This window comes from Ctenopharyngodon idella, chromosome 15 (genome assembly GCF_019924925.1).
Source record: "Ctenopharyngodon idella isolate HZGC_01 chromosome 15, HZGC01, whole genome shotgun sequence".
Lineage (NCBI taxonomy): Eukaryota > Metazoa > Chordata > Actinopteri > Cypriniformes > Xenocyprididae > Ctenopharyngodon > Ctenopharyngodon idella.
Window position 1 is genome coordinate 33,146,423 of NC_067234.1, and position 17,136 is coordinate 33,163,558.

At 38.2% G+C, this 17,136-nt stretch overlaps 1 protein-coding gene across 2 annotated transcripts in view; it reads left to right on the forward strand.

Moving 5' to 3' along the window:
- The window catches only part of acsl3a (acyl-CoA synthetase long chain family member 3a), a 32,505-nt gene extending 15,962 nt beyond the window's left edge, over window positions 1-16,543 (forward strand). For both annotated transcript variants that reach the window (XM_051862214.1, XM_051862215.1), the window contains exons 6-15: window positions 2,441-2,591; window positions 3,597-3,720; window positions 4,660-4,731; window positions 6,045-6,184; window positions 6,667-6,839; window positions 8,542-8,616; window positions 11,912-12,103; window positions 12,374-12,488; window positions 13,061-13,218; window positions 14,399-16,543. In XM_051862214.1, the coding sequence (XP_051718174.1) occupies window positions 2,441-2,591; window positions 3,597-3,720; window positions 4,660-4,731; window positions 6,045-6,184; window positions 6,667-6,839; window positions 8,542-8,616; window positions 11,912-12,103; window positions 12,374-12,488; window positions 13,061-13,218; window positions 14,399-14,556 (1,358 nt within the window). In that variant the 3' untranslated portion in view covers window positions 14,557-16,543. The remainder of the gene's footprint in view (window positions 1-2,440; window positions 2,592-3,596; window positions 3,721-4,659; window positions 4,732-6,044; window positions 6,185-6,666; window positions 6,840-8,541; window positions 8,617-11,911; window positions 12,104-12,373; window positions 12,489-13,060; window positions 13,219-14,398) is intronic.
- The last annotated feature ends 593 nt before the right edge of the window (window positions 16,544-17,136 follow it).

The following is a 17,136-nucleotide window of genomic DNA, read 5'->3' on the forward strand; positions in this document are numbered from 1 at the left end:
AATTAAAGTTTACAACCTATCCTCCCCTCATATCCAGCATTATGGGTTTTTCACCAAATAACAACATAATTTGGCATTATTTACTGGTTGTTCCAAACCAATTTTGTTTCTTAAATTCCTTTGAGAAAAACATCACTGTAATCAGATTAAAAACTGGCCTGGAAAATTCATAGGAATTAATAACATCTTAAATGTCATGAAAATTGAGTCAAGGAAATTGCTGTAGTGAATATACATGTTTTTATTTATATTGAATTGTCTTAAACTCTCTATAAAATGAATTTTAATCACAATGATAGGAAAAGTCATATAAATTCATGGGTCAAAGGGTGGGATAAAATGGGATAAATCCTGAATAAAACACGGAAATGATGATCTTCATCCATGCATTTTATTTTGCTGTACATTTTAGAAGGTAAACTAAGTAATTAGTAAGTAGTAGGAAATAATTCTTTTAGATTTACACACTGGAGATCATTGCGAAGCTCTGTGATGCAGTGCCGGTCCTAGACTTCTATAGGGGGGCCCTAAGCAAAACTTTTAAGGGTCAGTGCGTTCATAAAAGCCCCAAAATGACCTCCAACCCCTTAATCTGTTCTTTCAGAGCAGTTTCACTGTCAACAAACAACAGTGAGTTGAAACAGTAATACAATAAAAAAAGAAGAAAATTACAAACAATAGGACAAATACAATATAAAAAAAGTGAAATAAACAATTTAGCCTACTAAAAATAATAGCCTACTATACAGAAATTGAATAATCAAATGTAAAAATAAAACACTGCATAGTCTTAACAGTATGAATTAATTATACACTAATTCTTATTAAATTTACTGAAGTTATTCAGTTAAGAGCAGTGAATGATTCTCTCATTTTCTTTTGTTGTTTGATTAACATTAAATGATAGACAGCAGCAGGTTTATTAGGCTGCTGTCACTTTAAGACCAAATGCACAGATCTAATATACTGACAAGCGTTCGATTACCTTCCAAACTGTTTATGTTCACTAAAGACATAACTGAATGTGTTTAAGTGTTTAACTCACCAAGATGGGCATTCTGACATATTTTTGTGTGTGTATTTGTCTGTTTAAGCGCACACCTGAAGTCCAAAGGAGCCTATAGCCTACTTGTCCATATTTTGCTGTCCTGGAGCACGTGCACAGAAAGCCGCCTTCGCAGCTCAATATGCTTTTAACTCTTTTTTTTTTTTTTTTTTTTTTTTTTTTAGTATCGAGTAAGTCCGGCAGGAGACTTTATATTATGACAGTCACGTTACATGATTTGAATGATTTGAATGTTATGTAGGAATGGTGACAGCGCACAGCTTTAAAAGAAAAGGAGTGGAATGCGGCATCGTGTTTTCATAATCGTTGGAAGCCAAAATCAAAAACTATTAGTCACACAGCCGTAGGCATTAAATCATCTTTGAGAGCAAGGGGGCGCCCTGGTGGTTCAGGGGCACTGCTGTGATGTCACACTCAGAAGTACAAAAGTCTTGTCTGTGATTTTTACAATTGCACAGTTATGAGATGAAAGCCCTACTCTATATGTTACAAATAAGCATTGAGGAGATCAAAGCACTGCTCTGTCACAGTGAAGCATTAAAGGGGACCCTTTATACCCCTTTTCACAAGATGTAATATAAGTCTCTGGTGTCCCCAGAATGTGTCTGTGAAGTTTCAGCTCAAAATACCCCACAGATCATTTATTATAGCTTGTCAAATTTTCCCCTATTTGGGTGTGAGCAAAAACACGCCGTTTTTGTGTGTGTCCCTTTAAATGCCGGCCCCCTTTCCAGAAGAGGGCGGAGCTTTAACAGCTTGCGCTTCGGTTGAATCAACTTGTTGTGGAGTTGATTCACCTCATCGACTAGCATGTGCCGTCATGTTAATCTTTTGTGCAAATCCAGCTCGTTTGTGAAGCAGTCCGGTGTAAAAAGTTTTGCGCAAATATATATATAACACTTTACCGACTTTCTTCGGCACATTTCCTTCATAATTGAAATTCAGCCACGGTGTCCTCAGTGACTCCGATGCCGTGAGTCTATGGAGACTCTTATGTTCGTTGGTACAACCAATAACAGAACATTTGTAACTGCTACAGCGAGGAAACAGAAATGGCGGACTGCTGTGGCCAGTCATGGGCAGGGCTTTCCTACTCTTATGTAAGAGTATGGGGAAATCTGAAACCGTGCATTTGGAGAGACTGTTTATGATTTATGGGGATTATAAAAAAGGAGTGGGTGGATTTTTACCATTATATGCTGGTTGTTTACACACATCTGTGTTCAAACACCTTATAAAAGTGAATTTTGCATAATAGGCCCCCTATTAATGCCTTCTAAATGGATTGATAGTGATTGATATAATTATTCCTTAATATTTACAGAATGTAATTAGCCATTTGTCAACTTCCACTTACTTCTGATCTCTGCACAGCGTCAAGGCAGAGACAGCCTCCATGTGCCTCTGATGTGGCCGTGATCATGTACACCAGCGGCTCCACCGGAGTGCCAAAGGGAGTCATGATCTCTCACAGCAATATTATTGCCGGAATCACCGGTATGACCGAGAGAATTCCCAACCTCGGGTATGGAAACACATCCACACACATACATCCACGCTAACATCCTGCGATCTGTCATGTCTTTGCATCAACTGCGCACATGCAGCCATGTGCATTCACTAATGTGTTTGTGAATGTCGTATGTTTATCAGTGTTTCCTAGAAAGCTAATCATTCCCTATGGATAAAATAAACAGAGTGAGAAAGAGAAAAAACTGTGACAATTATGGGTCTTTGGGGATTTCTATGCCATGCACTGCATATTATACAGTATATGTCATGTATCATTTATTGTCCAATTCTACTTTGTTTGTCTTACAGTGTCTATTTGCCTTTGTGTGCTGATTTTAACACATCTTGTGATCTCAGCAAAACAAATACAGTGAAAATGCAGCAAAAACATAAACTTTTATGAGGCAAAATAAAATAAAAGAATAAACTTTCTTATTGTTTGGGAAAATATATCTGTCTATATAAAATAATGACCATTTGGATTTTAATGTGGTCTTCCTTATGTAAATTACACTACCATTTCAAAAGCCATTACTCCAGTCTTCAGTGTCACATGGTCCTTCAGAAATCATTCTAATATGCTGATTTGCTGCTCAAGAAACATTTCTGATTATAATCAATGTTGAAAACAGTTGTGCTGCTTCGTATTTTTGTGGAAACTGATACATTGTTTTCAAGATTCTTTGATCAATAGAAAGTTCAAAGAACAGCATTTATTTGAAATAGAATCTTTTGTAACATTTTAAATGTCTTTACTGTCACTTTTGATCAATTTAATGCAATAATCAATGTCTGAACTCTATCTATATCTCTATATTTCTGTTATAATTTTATTTTGTTGTTTCTTCATAAAAGATGTGTGGAACAGGCCTGATGATTAATAGAATAGTATATAGCAGTCTTACTGACTAGATACTGTATGTTCAGATATAAAAACATTTTATTTTTCATTCTCTGGTTTTAAATTTAAGACCTGATATTTATATTAAATAGACAGCTGACGTATTTGTTTTTGCAGTGAGGATGACACATACATTGGCTACCTTCCACTGGCTCATGTGTTAGAGTTGAGCGCTGAGATGGTGTGTTTTGCTCACGGCTGTAGAATTGGCTATTCTTCACCACAGACTCTGTCAGACCAGGTAATAATAACCTTTTGTTCATATTGACTGTGTAAATTCTGGAAATCAAAACACAGGCCTATGATGTCACAATGAGGTACTCAGTACATCAGAGTACAGATCAACACAGTGGTCTGTGATGTCACAATGAAGCATTTAAAGTGCCCTTTTATGCTATTTTAAAGGCTCCTAATTTTGTTTTGGAGGTCTCCTACAATAGGTTTACACGCATCCAAGGTCAAAAAACACTTACATTTTCTCATAATATACACTGCAGCATCACCTCATTTCTCACAGTGTCTGAAATGGTTCGATCAAGGATTCGGTCTTTCTAGATCCCTCCTCTCTGAGAGCCTGCTCAGCTCTGATTGGTCAGATTTTACCTATCTCACCATTTCTGAAGTGCATCAAAAGTGGATTTGCTTTCGCAGCACTGAAAACAGCATCTTCTCGACATGTCGACAACACAAACCAAACTATTCCAGACTCAGCTACAACTACAGTGTTTGAGGGCGGGTCAAAGTAGACGTTGTTTGTGGCAACCAATGAAGACAATAGGCTGGCATTATGCAAATCTGTTTCAAACCTACGTAGGCTCGAGCAGGAAGTAAGGAAGAATTACTAGGCAGTTTAGGCAGTTCAGAATTGCTTCTTTCTTTTGGGAGAAAATAACATTTATCTGCACCTTGATCTTTGAAACTTTGCAGACCTTTTACATTCACAAACAGCTATATAACACTCTACGTTAAAGGTAATATCTGAAAAAGCATAATAGGGGCACTTTAATGTCAAATAATGTCAGTAGAAAATGTTGAAACGCCAGGATCACGTAATGGAAAAAATGTGCAGTGCTGTGGGAGTTTTCTTTTGTTTTGCAAATGGGTTGAGACAAATTAAAACTTTGAGCATACAGAATTTTACAGAGATGTTTCTCCTCTTTTTGCTGTTTCTACTTTATAGTCAACCAAGATAAAGAAGGGAAGCAAAGGAGACATTAGTGTCCTGCAGCCCACTCTAATGGCAGCAGTACCAGTAAGGCTGAATCTTTCTCTCTGTTTCTCTCTGGGCTTTTGGGGTTTAATGTCAGCAAATGTGATTGTCTGGAATGATTTGCAGCTGTAAACAGAACGTGAGAAAGCCCGGTGTGGATATCCCTCTGACATACACAAACACACACACACACACAAGTAGTGACTCACACACTGTAGATACACAATTAATAATGTTTAATTTCAAGATTTTCTTTGCCCGAGGACACTGTAAATGCACACTCAAACACGCACACACACACTGTCTTGGTGTGGTTTGATACGAGGGTCCCTGTGGACTGATAACAACAGCACAGCAAACTTCCATAAACACAGCAGCTGACACGGCCCTCAGCAGTGGGAGAACATCCGAATCATGAGGGAGCATTGAAAAAAAATTCTCCACCCTCCCATATCACATGAGATGTTATGAAATGTGAAATGGAAAAATGTCAGCAGTAACTCAATTAGAATCCATGTCCACTTCCCTTGGTGGTACCAGATGGTAATATTACTGAATGATTACCATATTCATGTACCATTAAATATGATACTTTAAGGTTTTTCAGAGACAAAATGATATAAGGAAATCAGTATAAGGAAAAAAACTGCGTAAACGCAAAGAGAAAGGGCAATTATTAATTTTTCTACATGAAACATAGACTTTATTTAAGCCACAAAACAAACCTGTTATTAAAATGCACAATACACAGTCTTGCAGACTAGTGTGAAGTCAGAATGTACATACAGTATATCCGTCCCAAATCATTGTATTTTAAAAAACTTTGAATGGCAAACTGTGGCGTGGCATGATTTTGAACAGCTGTTGGGTGCCGCGAAAAGACGTGAGTGTGTGTACGGTCATATAGGCTTCTAATTTTAAAGACGTGGTGCTGCATGTCTATCAGTGTGCACCTCTTTATGCTTTGTTTTGCTAATGTTGAGGCTCCTTATAGGGGACGGGCTCTGATAGCCATAGCATGCAAAGAGATAGAACATAATTTACGAATCATAACCTGCCAAATTGACTAGTGATTTGATGTGCGATACCCGCCACGGTCGACTTTCCCCCGCATTTGGCGGGTTGGTGGGTGTTAATTACATTTACATTATTTTTTTCTTATTTCTTTCTTATGATATCTGGAAGGGGAAGGTTACACAAAGTAGACATTTTGAATTTTAAGCCTCACAAACAATACAATTTTAATTCAGAAATTTAAACATGGGTATCATAGAAGAGGTGTTTATGTTTCAGTGATGTCATCAGTTATGTCTGCAGCTTTTATATGCACATATTTTCTCTGTCTGCGTGTGTAGGAGATAATGGATCGGATCTACAAGAATGTAATGCTAAAGTTGGAGGAAATGAGCATTTTTCAGAGGACTCTGTTTCTACTGGCCTACAACTATAAGATGGAGCAGCTTGCGATAGGATACAGCACCCCACTCTGTGACAAGTACATCAAACACACACACACTCCAATACTCTAATATACACATACACACTCCATACGTAGTGTTGAAGAACAAGCTTTTACAAGCTGCTCATGATTTGGAGTAGTTAAACTACAGTAAGGCATGTGTTTTGAAATTTGAACATGTATATTTACATTGTTATAAAACTATAATGAAAAACATGTAACTTCTATAACTGAATCAGTCATAATCAGCAATATTTAGCTAAATATTTATTTCACCATTCTTGGAACACTGAGCCAAATTTTTTTACCGGTTCATTGAAATATCCAAAAAACAATCTGCCACAATCAATTAGTCTTCTCAATGCTACTCGAAAGAAATAGGACATTCTGGGATGGTGCATTTGATTATTATTGAATTATCATTGAATAGCATTGCTAACATTACATGTCATGTTAATATGAGTGACATGTCCTCAATATACTGTACCAGCAAAGCCAACTCTTTCTTCTCTCTCCAGGCTCATCTTCCGGAAGGTTCGGGCGTTGTTAGGTGGACGTTTACGGGTGTTATTGTCAGGCGGGGCACCTCTCTCTGCAGCGACCCAGCGGTTCATGAACATCTGCTTCTGCTGCCCTGTGGGTCAAGGCTACGGCCTTACGGAGACCTGCGGTGCCGGGACCATCAGCCAGCGTGAGATTTACATCTCTGTGGCACCGTTTTTCATTATTTCAAATACTATAATGCATATTTTCATAACCTACACTACCTTTCAAAAGTTTGGGGTCAGTAAGACTTTTTTTGAAAGACATTAATACTTTTATTCAGCAAGGATGCATTAAATTGATCAAAAGTGGCAGTAAATGTAGCCCCCCAGGTTCGAACCTCACTCCCATTCCCGTACGGTGCCACCACTTTAGGCCCTCCAGTTCGAACTGCCCGCTTTAAGCGGGACTTGAACAGCTCTTACTATGGGAAGCCGGTACTCTAACAAGGAGGCTAAAGACCGCAGTCTCTAGAGCACCTCTTGCCTCTGGCCTACGCATTCACATTCGCCCCCCCTAAATCCGGGTCACAGCACCACTGTAGCCCCTCTGGTTCGAACCGCCCGCTTTAAGCGGGACTCGAACCCAGGCCTGTCCGCATGGGAGTCAGGCGCTCTAACAACGAGGCTAAAGACTGCAGTCTCTAGCATCAGTCGCTAGAGCGCCTCTTGAGTTCAGGGGAGTGAGGTTTACATACAGCTCTTACAGGCCTATGACAGTTACACTTACCCCCCAAACCATGGCACCACTGTAGCCCCTCCAGTTCGAACCACCCGCTCTAAGCGGGACTTGAACCTGGGCCCATCCGCATTGGAGTCGGGCGCTCTAACAAGGAGGCTTAGGCGTCAGTCGCCTCTTGAGTTCAGGGGAGTGAGGTTTACATGCACAGCTCTTACTAGCCTACTGTTACACTCACCCCCTAAACCTCACTCCCATTCCTGTACAGTGCCACCACTGTAGGCCCTCCAGTTCAAACCGCCCGCTCTAAGCGGGACTTGAACAGCTCTTACTATGGGAGGCAGGTACTCTAACAAGTAGGCTAAAGACCACAGTCTCTAGCATCAGTCGCTAGAACACCTCTTGAGTTCAGGGGAGTGAGGTTTACACACAGCTCTTACAGGCCTACGACAGTTACACTTACCCCCCCTAAACCTCACTACCATCCGGGTCACGGCACCACTGTAGCCCCTCCAGTTCGAACCACCCGCTCTAAGTGGGAGTCGGGCGCTCGAAGATGGATGCCATATGATGGAAAATCCCATACACCATTGCTATATCACAAGCAAGCGATATGAGCAAAACTACACTGTCCCATTCTAATCAATAAAACCAGTTGGAAAATGGTCATGGAAACTAAATTACTTTTTGGTGCAAAAAAAATACATGACTGACATTATAAGTTGACCTTAGAGTCCAAACAAATCATGATATGACCTCTTTAATATGTAAACAGGTTCTACTTACTCAAAATAACTGTAATTGTGTATTAATGAGGAAATTATATTAACAAACATCCAGCCAAATGAAACTAGGTCAGCAACTCCGTGTCCTTTTCCTCAGTAGTCACAAAAAAAAAAAAAAACATTAACATGCAGATTTGTGGAGGACAGTTGCCTTGTAAAATGATTGAGGTTTGTGTTCTCAGAGGAATCTGTGGTGGAACACTCAACGCAGCTGGTGACTCCTGAAATATGAGATCTGTTTTAATCGAAGAAACACATTTAGTCATCAATGTTTTTCTGCAATGGAAATAATTACATAACTGTGCCCTTACAGCCAAAGCACAGATTGTTTTATGTGATCTTATTTTCTATGTGTATGTGTGTGTGTGTGTGTGTGTGTGTGTGTAGTTTGGGATTACAGTACAGGACGAGTTGGCGCACCATTGGTTTGTTGTGAAATTCAGCTGAAGGACTGGATAGAGGGTGAGTGTGATGCACGCACACATACACATTTATCTGCTCTTATAAAAACACTGTCATGGACGTTTACCTATCCATCAGACGATACATCTGGTGGTTTGCTACCTCGAGAGAATGATGAGCAATATAACAGCAGAACAAAAGAGAAGGAAGTAGAAAAAAGTATTTATGGTCATTTGCGACCTTGTAAGGAAGACACTTCGAGCTGCTATTTCTGGACAGATCAGCTCAGCTTCGTTCTGTAAATGATACACAGTAACTAAACGTTTTTATTTGAAAACGCATTGAATTACCATGCACAGTCCACACTTATTACATAGAAAAACGTAGGCCAAAATGTTATATAACTGCATCATTATTAAAGCCATAAGAATGAGAAGGCCATGTGTCGCTTTTAACACTAAGGCCTCACAACCCATATTAACTAACGTTAGGTAGCTAGCAAACAATAGATAACAGTATCTAAACAGTCTCCGCTAGCTTGCAATAACACTTTAGAGATTACTGTGACACCCATATCCATGATAACCATGCAACATCTCTGATTGGTGGAGCTCAACTAACTGGATTTGCCAAAGTTTGTCAGAGTAGTACGTTCAAATCTTTGTTTGAGGCACTTAGTAGCAAGTAAAGTAGATATCCATGTGCAGAATAGCCCTTGTGGAAAAAAAAAAAAAAAAAGAACTTTAGAATACTTTTTTTATAAAAAATTGTACTCAAGTAAACAATATACTTTCAAAGAATATACTTAAATATACTTAAATACTATACTTACTGAATGTATTGTTTTCGAAAACTTAATTGTATGTTAATTGGGTAACACTTTATTTTACAGTGTCCTTGTTACATATTACATGTAGTTAGTTACTATAGTTATTACTATAAATTGTGCATAATTACATAAAACTAACCCTAAACCACACCCGAATCCTAACCCTATAGTAAGTACATTTAGTGAATTATTATTACCCAGTACTTAAATGTATAATTACACTGTAACACGGACACCTTAAAATAAAGTGTAACCGTTAATTGCATTTCAGTGAAAATGTATTATCGTTTATATTTATATTAAAGGATTAGTTCACTTCAGAATTCAAATTTCCTGATAATTTACTCAGCCCCATGTCATCCAAGATGTTTATGTCTTTCTTTCTTCAGTCGAAAAGAAATTAAGGTTTTTGAGGAAAACATTCCAGGATTTTTCAAAGGCTCTACACAATCCCAGACGAGGAATAAGGGTTTTATCTAGCAAAACGATCAGTCATTTTTAAAAAAATAAAAATGTATATACTTTTTAACCACTAATGCTCATCTTGCAGCTCTGCGATGCGCCACACGTTACGTAATCACGTTGGAAAGGTCACGCTTGACGTAGACAGAAGTACCGCAGTAGGGCGAAAAACTCTTTCTCATTTTCTCCTCCAACTTCAAAATCATCCGACATCGTTGTTTCACCTTTTTTTGTAAAGACCGCTTGACTTAGTCTTTGCATGTTCACTTTGTAGACGCTAGATCAGTACTTCTGCCTACGTCACGCGTGACCTTTCCAACGTGACTACGTAATGCGCCGTGCATTGCAGAGCAGTGCAAGATGAGCATTTGTGGTTAAAAGGTATATACATAATTTTTTTTAGAAAATGACCGTTTCGCTAGATAAGACCGTTATTCCTCGTCTGGGATCATGTAGAGCTCTTTGAAGCTGCTCTGAAACTGTAATTTGGACGTTCAACCCGTTGAACCCCAGTGAATTCCACTATATGGTGAAAAATCCTGGAATGTTTTCCTCAAAAACCTTCATTTCTTTTTGACTGAAGAAATAAAGATATGAACATCTTAAATGACATGGGGGTGAGTAAATTATCAGGAAATTTTAATTCTGAAGTCAACTAATCCTTTAAATGCAATTAGATGAACTTTAGAGTGTTTTTTTACCCACTTAAGCAGGACTTAAGTCGTAAACAAATGTTTGTTCTCTATTGATTTTGTTCATTGAAGCTTACTGTATTATGTAGAAGAGTATTGTGAGAGAGATATCAAGTGTGCGAGTTTATTACCTGCATTCAAATTTAGCATTTTCCTTTAGGTCAGTCCTATGTTCATTATAAAAAATCCATTTGAATGTCCACTGCGATCTTGTCCCTTTAACAGTTAATGGGTTTTCCCGTGCCCTGCTAACACTGACAGCGCTAGTCAAAGCATTTGTCAGTTGCATCTTGTTCCGTGTTCACAATATAAAAATCTTTGTGACTGAGTGACTCGCTCATAAAGACAATCTTTGCCGCCATCTAATGGCATAATAAATGTAACTTCTGTTGCTGTTCACGGTTTCTCAAGTGGAAGGAAGGCAGCAGGCGCAATGATTTTACGCAGCGTCTCTCACAAATGTCTCCATGGTTGCAAGGCACGCTCCCTGTGCAAACAGGGGGTCACATGCGCTGCGTAATATCATTGCGCCTGCTGCACCCATGGTACGGCAGCAAAGTTCCTTAATTATTACACCAGAATGAGAGTATAGTTCCTAGCCATATCGGCCTAGAAAATCGCAACTTTTCAATTTCCGTCGGTCTCAGTACACAATGTAACTACAGAAGAGTCAAGTTTTAAATAGGAAAAATATCGAAACTCTTTGGCCATTTTTGAGCGAGATGCTAACGGTCTAATCAGATTGAATCACATAATCAGAACTATGCTAAGCTATGCTAAAAGTGGTACCGCCAGACCCGGAGATCGGCTGAATGGATTTGAAAACGGTAAAACTCAACTGTTTAACTCTAGGGGAGTTGGAAAATGAGCCTATTTTCAAAAAAAAAGTGGAGTGTTCCTTTAAGATTTGAAGTACACTACAAGCACACATTCAATACATTTAAGCACACTTCTTTTTCACAAGAGTGTACACACTAGTCTATACACGTTTTCTGACAATTTTTAGTGTTTTAACTGCCTTGTTCATGGAAATCACCCCTAAATTGGCAAGAAAAACTGTAATTGGTCCCTTTACATGTCAGTCAGATGGTCCTCTTCCTGTCTAAGTGGGCTGTTCTTGGCCAGAATAAGCTGCAATGTGGACTAAACCTTGTGTCGATTTGTCAAATGTTTGGCTACAGACTACAATAACACTGACTTTTGGCTTAACAACCTCTGAACTCATGGTAGATCTGTTTTCAGTTTCACTCTGGAGATTTTGAATGATGTACTTGTATTTCTGGAATTCTACTGTTGCACTTTATACAGTTTAGTCTGTTTTCCCATCCCTCTTTTTTTGTCATCATAATGCATTATGTATGTATGTGTCCAGGTGGCTATCGCAGCACAGACCGGCCCTGTCCGCGAGGGGAGATTCTGGTTGGTGGGCCAAACGTAACAATGGGTTACTACAAGAACAAAGACAAGAACAGTGAGGACTTCTTTGTGGATCAGAAAGGCCAGCGGTGGTTCTGCACCGGAGACATTGGAGAGTTTCATGGAGACGGCTGTCTGAAGATTATCGGTAAGACAATGGCAAAGAGAGTTTATCCAGAACATCATAAAGATTGTTTTGGCAGGAGTGAGCCAATGGAACTTCCCTCTGCTTTACGATAAAACGTGTTAGTCCTGTTCTTCCTGTAAATGACACATTTCACTGTCAACATATTCCCATAAAAGCAGTGATAAGAGCTCAAAGAAAACACCCCAAAAGGGAGAGAAAGGAGAGCTTCCTGTATTACAAACTCGCATATACATCAGATGAAATCTGCTTAATATTTGTGTGTGTGTTAAGACCGAAAGAAAGACCTAGTGAAGCTTCAAGCAGGAGAATACGTGTCTCTGGGAAAAGTGGAGGCGGTCCTAAAAAACAGCCCACTCGTCGACAACATCTGTGCCTATGCCAACAGGTACCAACGCAAAGCACAATCTGTACCACACTAACAAAAACACTCTCAACATGTGTTACAATCATGTCGTCACCTTTATTTATAAAGTGCTTTTTACAATACAGATAGTTTCAAAGCAGCTTCATATTGATGTACAGAAAAATAACAATCAATTATGCAAATCAAAATTTCATCAAATATGAGACGCATTCAAATTCTGATAATTTGAATCATTCTGATAAGCAGCTCTAAAAAAGACAATAGTGTTGATTCAGTTCAGTAACTGTATAAAGTTCATCAATTATGAACCGAGTTCATAATCCTTATAAGAAGCTCTATAGAAAACAAGTGTCGTTATTCACTTTGAGTCAGTTCAATGTTGATTCAGTTCAGTTCAGTTCGTTATGATGTCGCAAATTTCAACAATTATTCAATTTATGTATTATGCAACTGTTAAGTAGACCCACTGTACCTGAAAAACTTACTCATATATCATGAAATCATATCACCCACCCCTAACATAACACATATATAGTCAACACTGCTGAATACATCCACAAATCATTTTAGTCCCTCCTCTTCCTGTTTTCCAGTGACGAGTCTTATGTGATTGGCTTTGTGGTGCCCAATCAGAAGCAGCTCCTGGCGCTGGCTGAGAGGAAGCGTGTCAGAGGTTCGTGGGAGGAGCTCTGTAACAGCCCTGTCATCGAGGAGGAGGTGCTTAAAATCATCACAGAAGCGGCACTGACAGGTGAATGCGTCACAGGCATACTGTCATACTACTCATACTCATACAATATGCAAGTTTCACTAAGAATGCACCAATAATACAATATTCAATCATGTAAGCTTAAAATGTTACTTGTATTCCTATAGATCAGGGTTTCCCAAACGGGGGTTCGTGAGGTGATGAAAAGCTAATAATTAATTATATCAAATGTAAAATTAGGGTGCTTTCACACCTGGCTCATTTGGAGTGTTTGTTTCAGAACCTGGTGTGTTTTCTCACTTTGTTTTGGTTCGTTTAGGCATATGCGAATACGGCAATTGTGCTCTGATCCGCACCAAAACAATTGGTCTGAGATCACCTGAACGAGGTGGTCTCAGCCCGATTGCAAACGAACTGTGGGTCAGTTTGCTTGAGATTTACACTTTATTTACACGTTTCATAATTTCCAACATTTTTGTGGACAGAAGTTAACAGCATTTCAGCAGTATTCTGCAAAAATCATCTGAAAGTGAAGAATTGGAGACATAAATATTAGTATTATAAGTCACAGTGTCAATAAAATTATTATTATAATTATCATATCATCATTTTATTTTATGGTACAATTGTAATTTACAACAGTAATATATTCATTTTTATAACTAGACTTAAAACTTGCTCACATCTAATATGGACTGAGACACTATCACAACTAAAAAGAGGTTTGAGTCCACTTTAAAGTCCAGCTACAAAAGCCGCTTTTCCTCCGTGGGACCGTTCCATTCCGTGCTGATCTGATCCAGCCGCGCTGAGAATTCTGGGCTGAGAACCGTTTGTAACCATGCCATGCCGCACCAGGCTCAAGTGGAAATACAACTAGAACTGTTCCTTAACTTTCTTAGAACTGTTCGGCCCGACGGTGGAAAACGGCTAAAGTCAAAATAAAACAACTTACAAATAAAATATGAAATATTTAATCTATTTAATTTGATGTCATGTGACCATTAAAGGTGAACATGCAAATGTGTCTTTGAATTATTGAAATATGAACTTCTTTGTTCAAGTAAATATTTCACGTCTAAAGGGGTTCGGCTTACAAAAAAGTTTGGAAAGTTTGGGAAAAAGTTTATATCCTGCACAATCATTTGTTGTGCTTCCTGTTCTACCACTCTTTAGTTCAGCTGTGATTATGATTCATTTCCTGTTTCTGTGTATTTAACAGCCCAGTTAGAAAGGTTTGAGATTCCACGGAAGATCCGCTTGAGCATTGAGCCCTGGACTCCAGAGACCGGCCTGGTTACAGACGCTTTTAAACTCAAACGAAAGGAGCTAAAAACTCACTACCAGCACGACATTGAGAGGATGTACGGTGCCAAGTAGAACCAAACCACTGCTGATTCCAGACAGAAACGGTGGACAGGAAGGCAAGAAGTAACTTATCTCTCTATAGCAACCTCCAATCAGGATGGAGATTTCCTATGGATGTGAACATAATCATTTGGAAATGTTTTCATACAGTTGATCGATCAGTGTGATATTTCTGATATCAAAAAATGTCCAGTAAACACAAACACTCACAACCAGCAATACTTAAAGCTGCCAAAAGTGATGTTAGCCATCTTGCTAACTTCTGCCAGACTTGGCTGCTAAATTAGGGTACCCCCATCCCTTCAACCATATGCACACTCTCCAAACCCCCTCCACATCAGCAAATCAGAATATGTGAAATAATTGACATGCAGAAAGGTTCAGGGCTGTAGCTACAATTACATGCCATGTAAATCCATTTATAATCAGGACTGAATATACTTCATGTAAACACCTCAATCAATCCGATTGAGCTCGATCCAATGACAAATTACAAAATATTAGATTTTTTTTAAAAACCTCTTCTGACATATACATCAAATTTCTCTGTCTTTATATCATACCTGCAAACTCCAAAGTGGTGAAAAAGGTGACATGTTCACAAAGTAAATAGTAGTAGGAGGGTCTGGGGGCATTGTCCCCCATGAGAAAATTTTCGTGATTTTAACATATAAACTAAGCATTCTGGTGCACTCCCACAAGAAAATAAATGGAAAAAACAACATTTGCTTCAAGTAAAAAAATAAAAAATAAAAATTATTGAACATTTGTTGACACTAGGGCTGGGTATTGACACAAACTTCACAATTGGATTCGATTTTGATTCAGAAGCTTGCGATTTGATTTCGATTTGATTACCTTCAATTCAATAATGATTAATTTGGGGCCTATCAGTACATGGCAAATCTCCTCAAAGAAAAAATATCTCTCAACTAATGCTGTAAACTATACAGGGAACCACAGCTGGTACATCATTGTAATATTAAAGGTTAAAATTAATTGATTTGTAAGCTACTTAAATATAAATTACACATAAAGAAGTTTTTATAATAACGTTATAATACATTTTTAATGACATAATTATGTTTCTACTCGTTTTTAATATCGGCCTAAATATTTAAATGGTGGCTGTCATAAAATGGTTTTATACATTCAGTATTGAAGCACATGTTAAGTACATGAATATGCAATGGCCTATAGTCACAGTGGATATATATCAAAATGCTCCTCTCTAAGTTAATTTTTGTAGCTGACTAACAAGTTTTTTGACATTGAACGGCTTTTCTGAGGTAAATGTTAGGTAAATGTGACATTTTTACAAGCTGTTTTATTGGAGCTTTTCTGCGGTTGAAACAATGATTGATCGATTAACGTTATATGACATGATACGGATCCAGTTGTACTGGATCTTTCAACATACCTTCGGTATTCATTCATCCTACATCCTTTCATGTTTATTTCGTGTTGTAAAGTGGAAGAGATGATCGGTTCATGTGCGCTTTGCCTCTGTTTGAACTGAAGCGCTACAGCGAAGTGTCGGTGACACCACAGAGCGAAAGTAGCCCAATTTCACCCAATTTCGATTTATTGTGCCTGCAAACTCACCCTGACACCCCCCACCCCCGAAAAAAAAAAAAAAAAACTCTTCGGATCTACACGATTCACATAAATGACATATTTTGATTCAAAACGGCGAATTTCGCCGAAAAGCGACTAGTTTGCAGGTATGTTATATGCACCGGTGACATTATCACGGTGGCTTTTCTAAACATGGTGACTAAACACTGAGTGCTGAAGTTTTGCTCTGAATACATGCAATGCACAGGCAAATTAATATGTGAATCGATTTGCAAAGTTTAGGGTTCATATAAACAGAATCTGAAATCGGATTGGATTAATTCTGATTGATGAAATTAAATTAGTGCTTAATGTGTGATTTCTCAGGACATTGTATGCATGTTATCCCACCCCCCCAAAAAAAAAAAAAAAAAAAAAACAATTTACAACAGCTAAACTGTCATATACTTCCTATGATACTTTGGATCTCCAAAATCAAAGGTTCTCAGTTTCTAGAAGCCAATTTCACAGTATGTCATATTCTGCCCCATACACAAACAATTTATCATAAGATATGCTTTTCTAAGCTCAGTTTTTCCATTGAAACCTTCAGTTTCAAACAAATACAACTTGTAGATATCCTAATGAAACTCTTCCAACGTTTACATCAGCATTTGTCTGTCTAAACACATCAGGAATCTTAAAGCCATTATTTGCTTTTTCAATCTTTCCATAACTTGAATTGAATACTGTGTGCATATTAACCAACTATCTGGAAAATCAATTATCTTTTAAGCTTATTTTAAATTATTGTTACAATAATCAGATTTATTTAAATATTAGAACACCCTCATTGGAGAGTATGAAATCACTAAACCATTCCTGCTCATTGGATGATTCTGATTTATGTGCTAGGATTGGAATGTTCCTATTGGGTGACTGTATATCCTGCTGGACAGGATAATAGATCTAGTTTAATTCTTCTAAAATAAACCATTCAACCATGTCCATTAAACATTTTGAACTGAACTGATT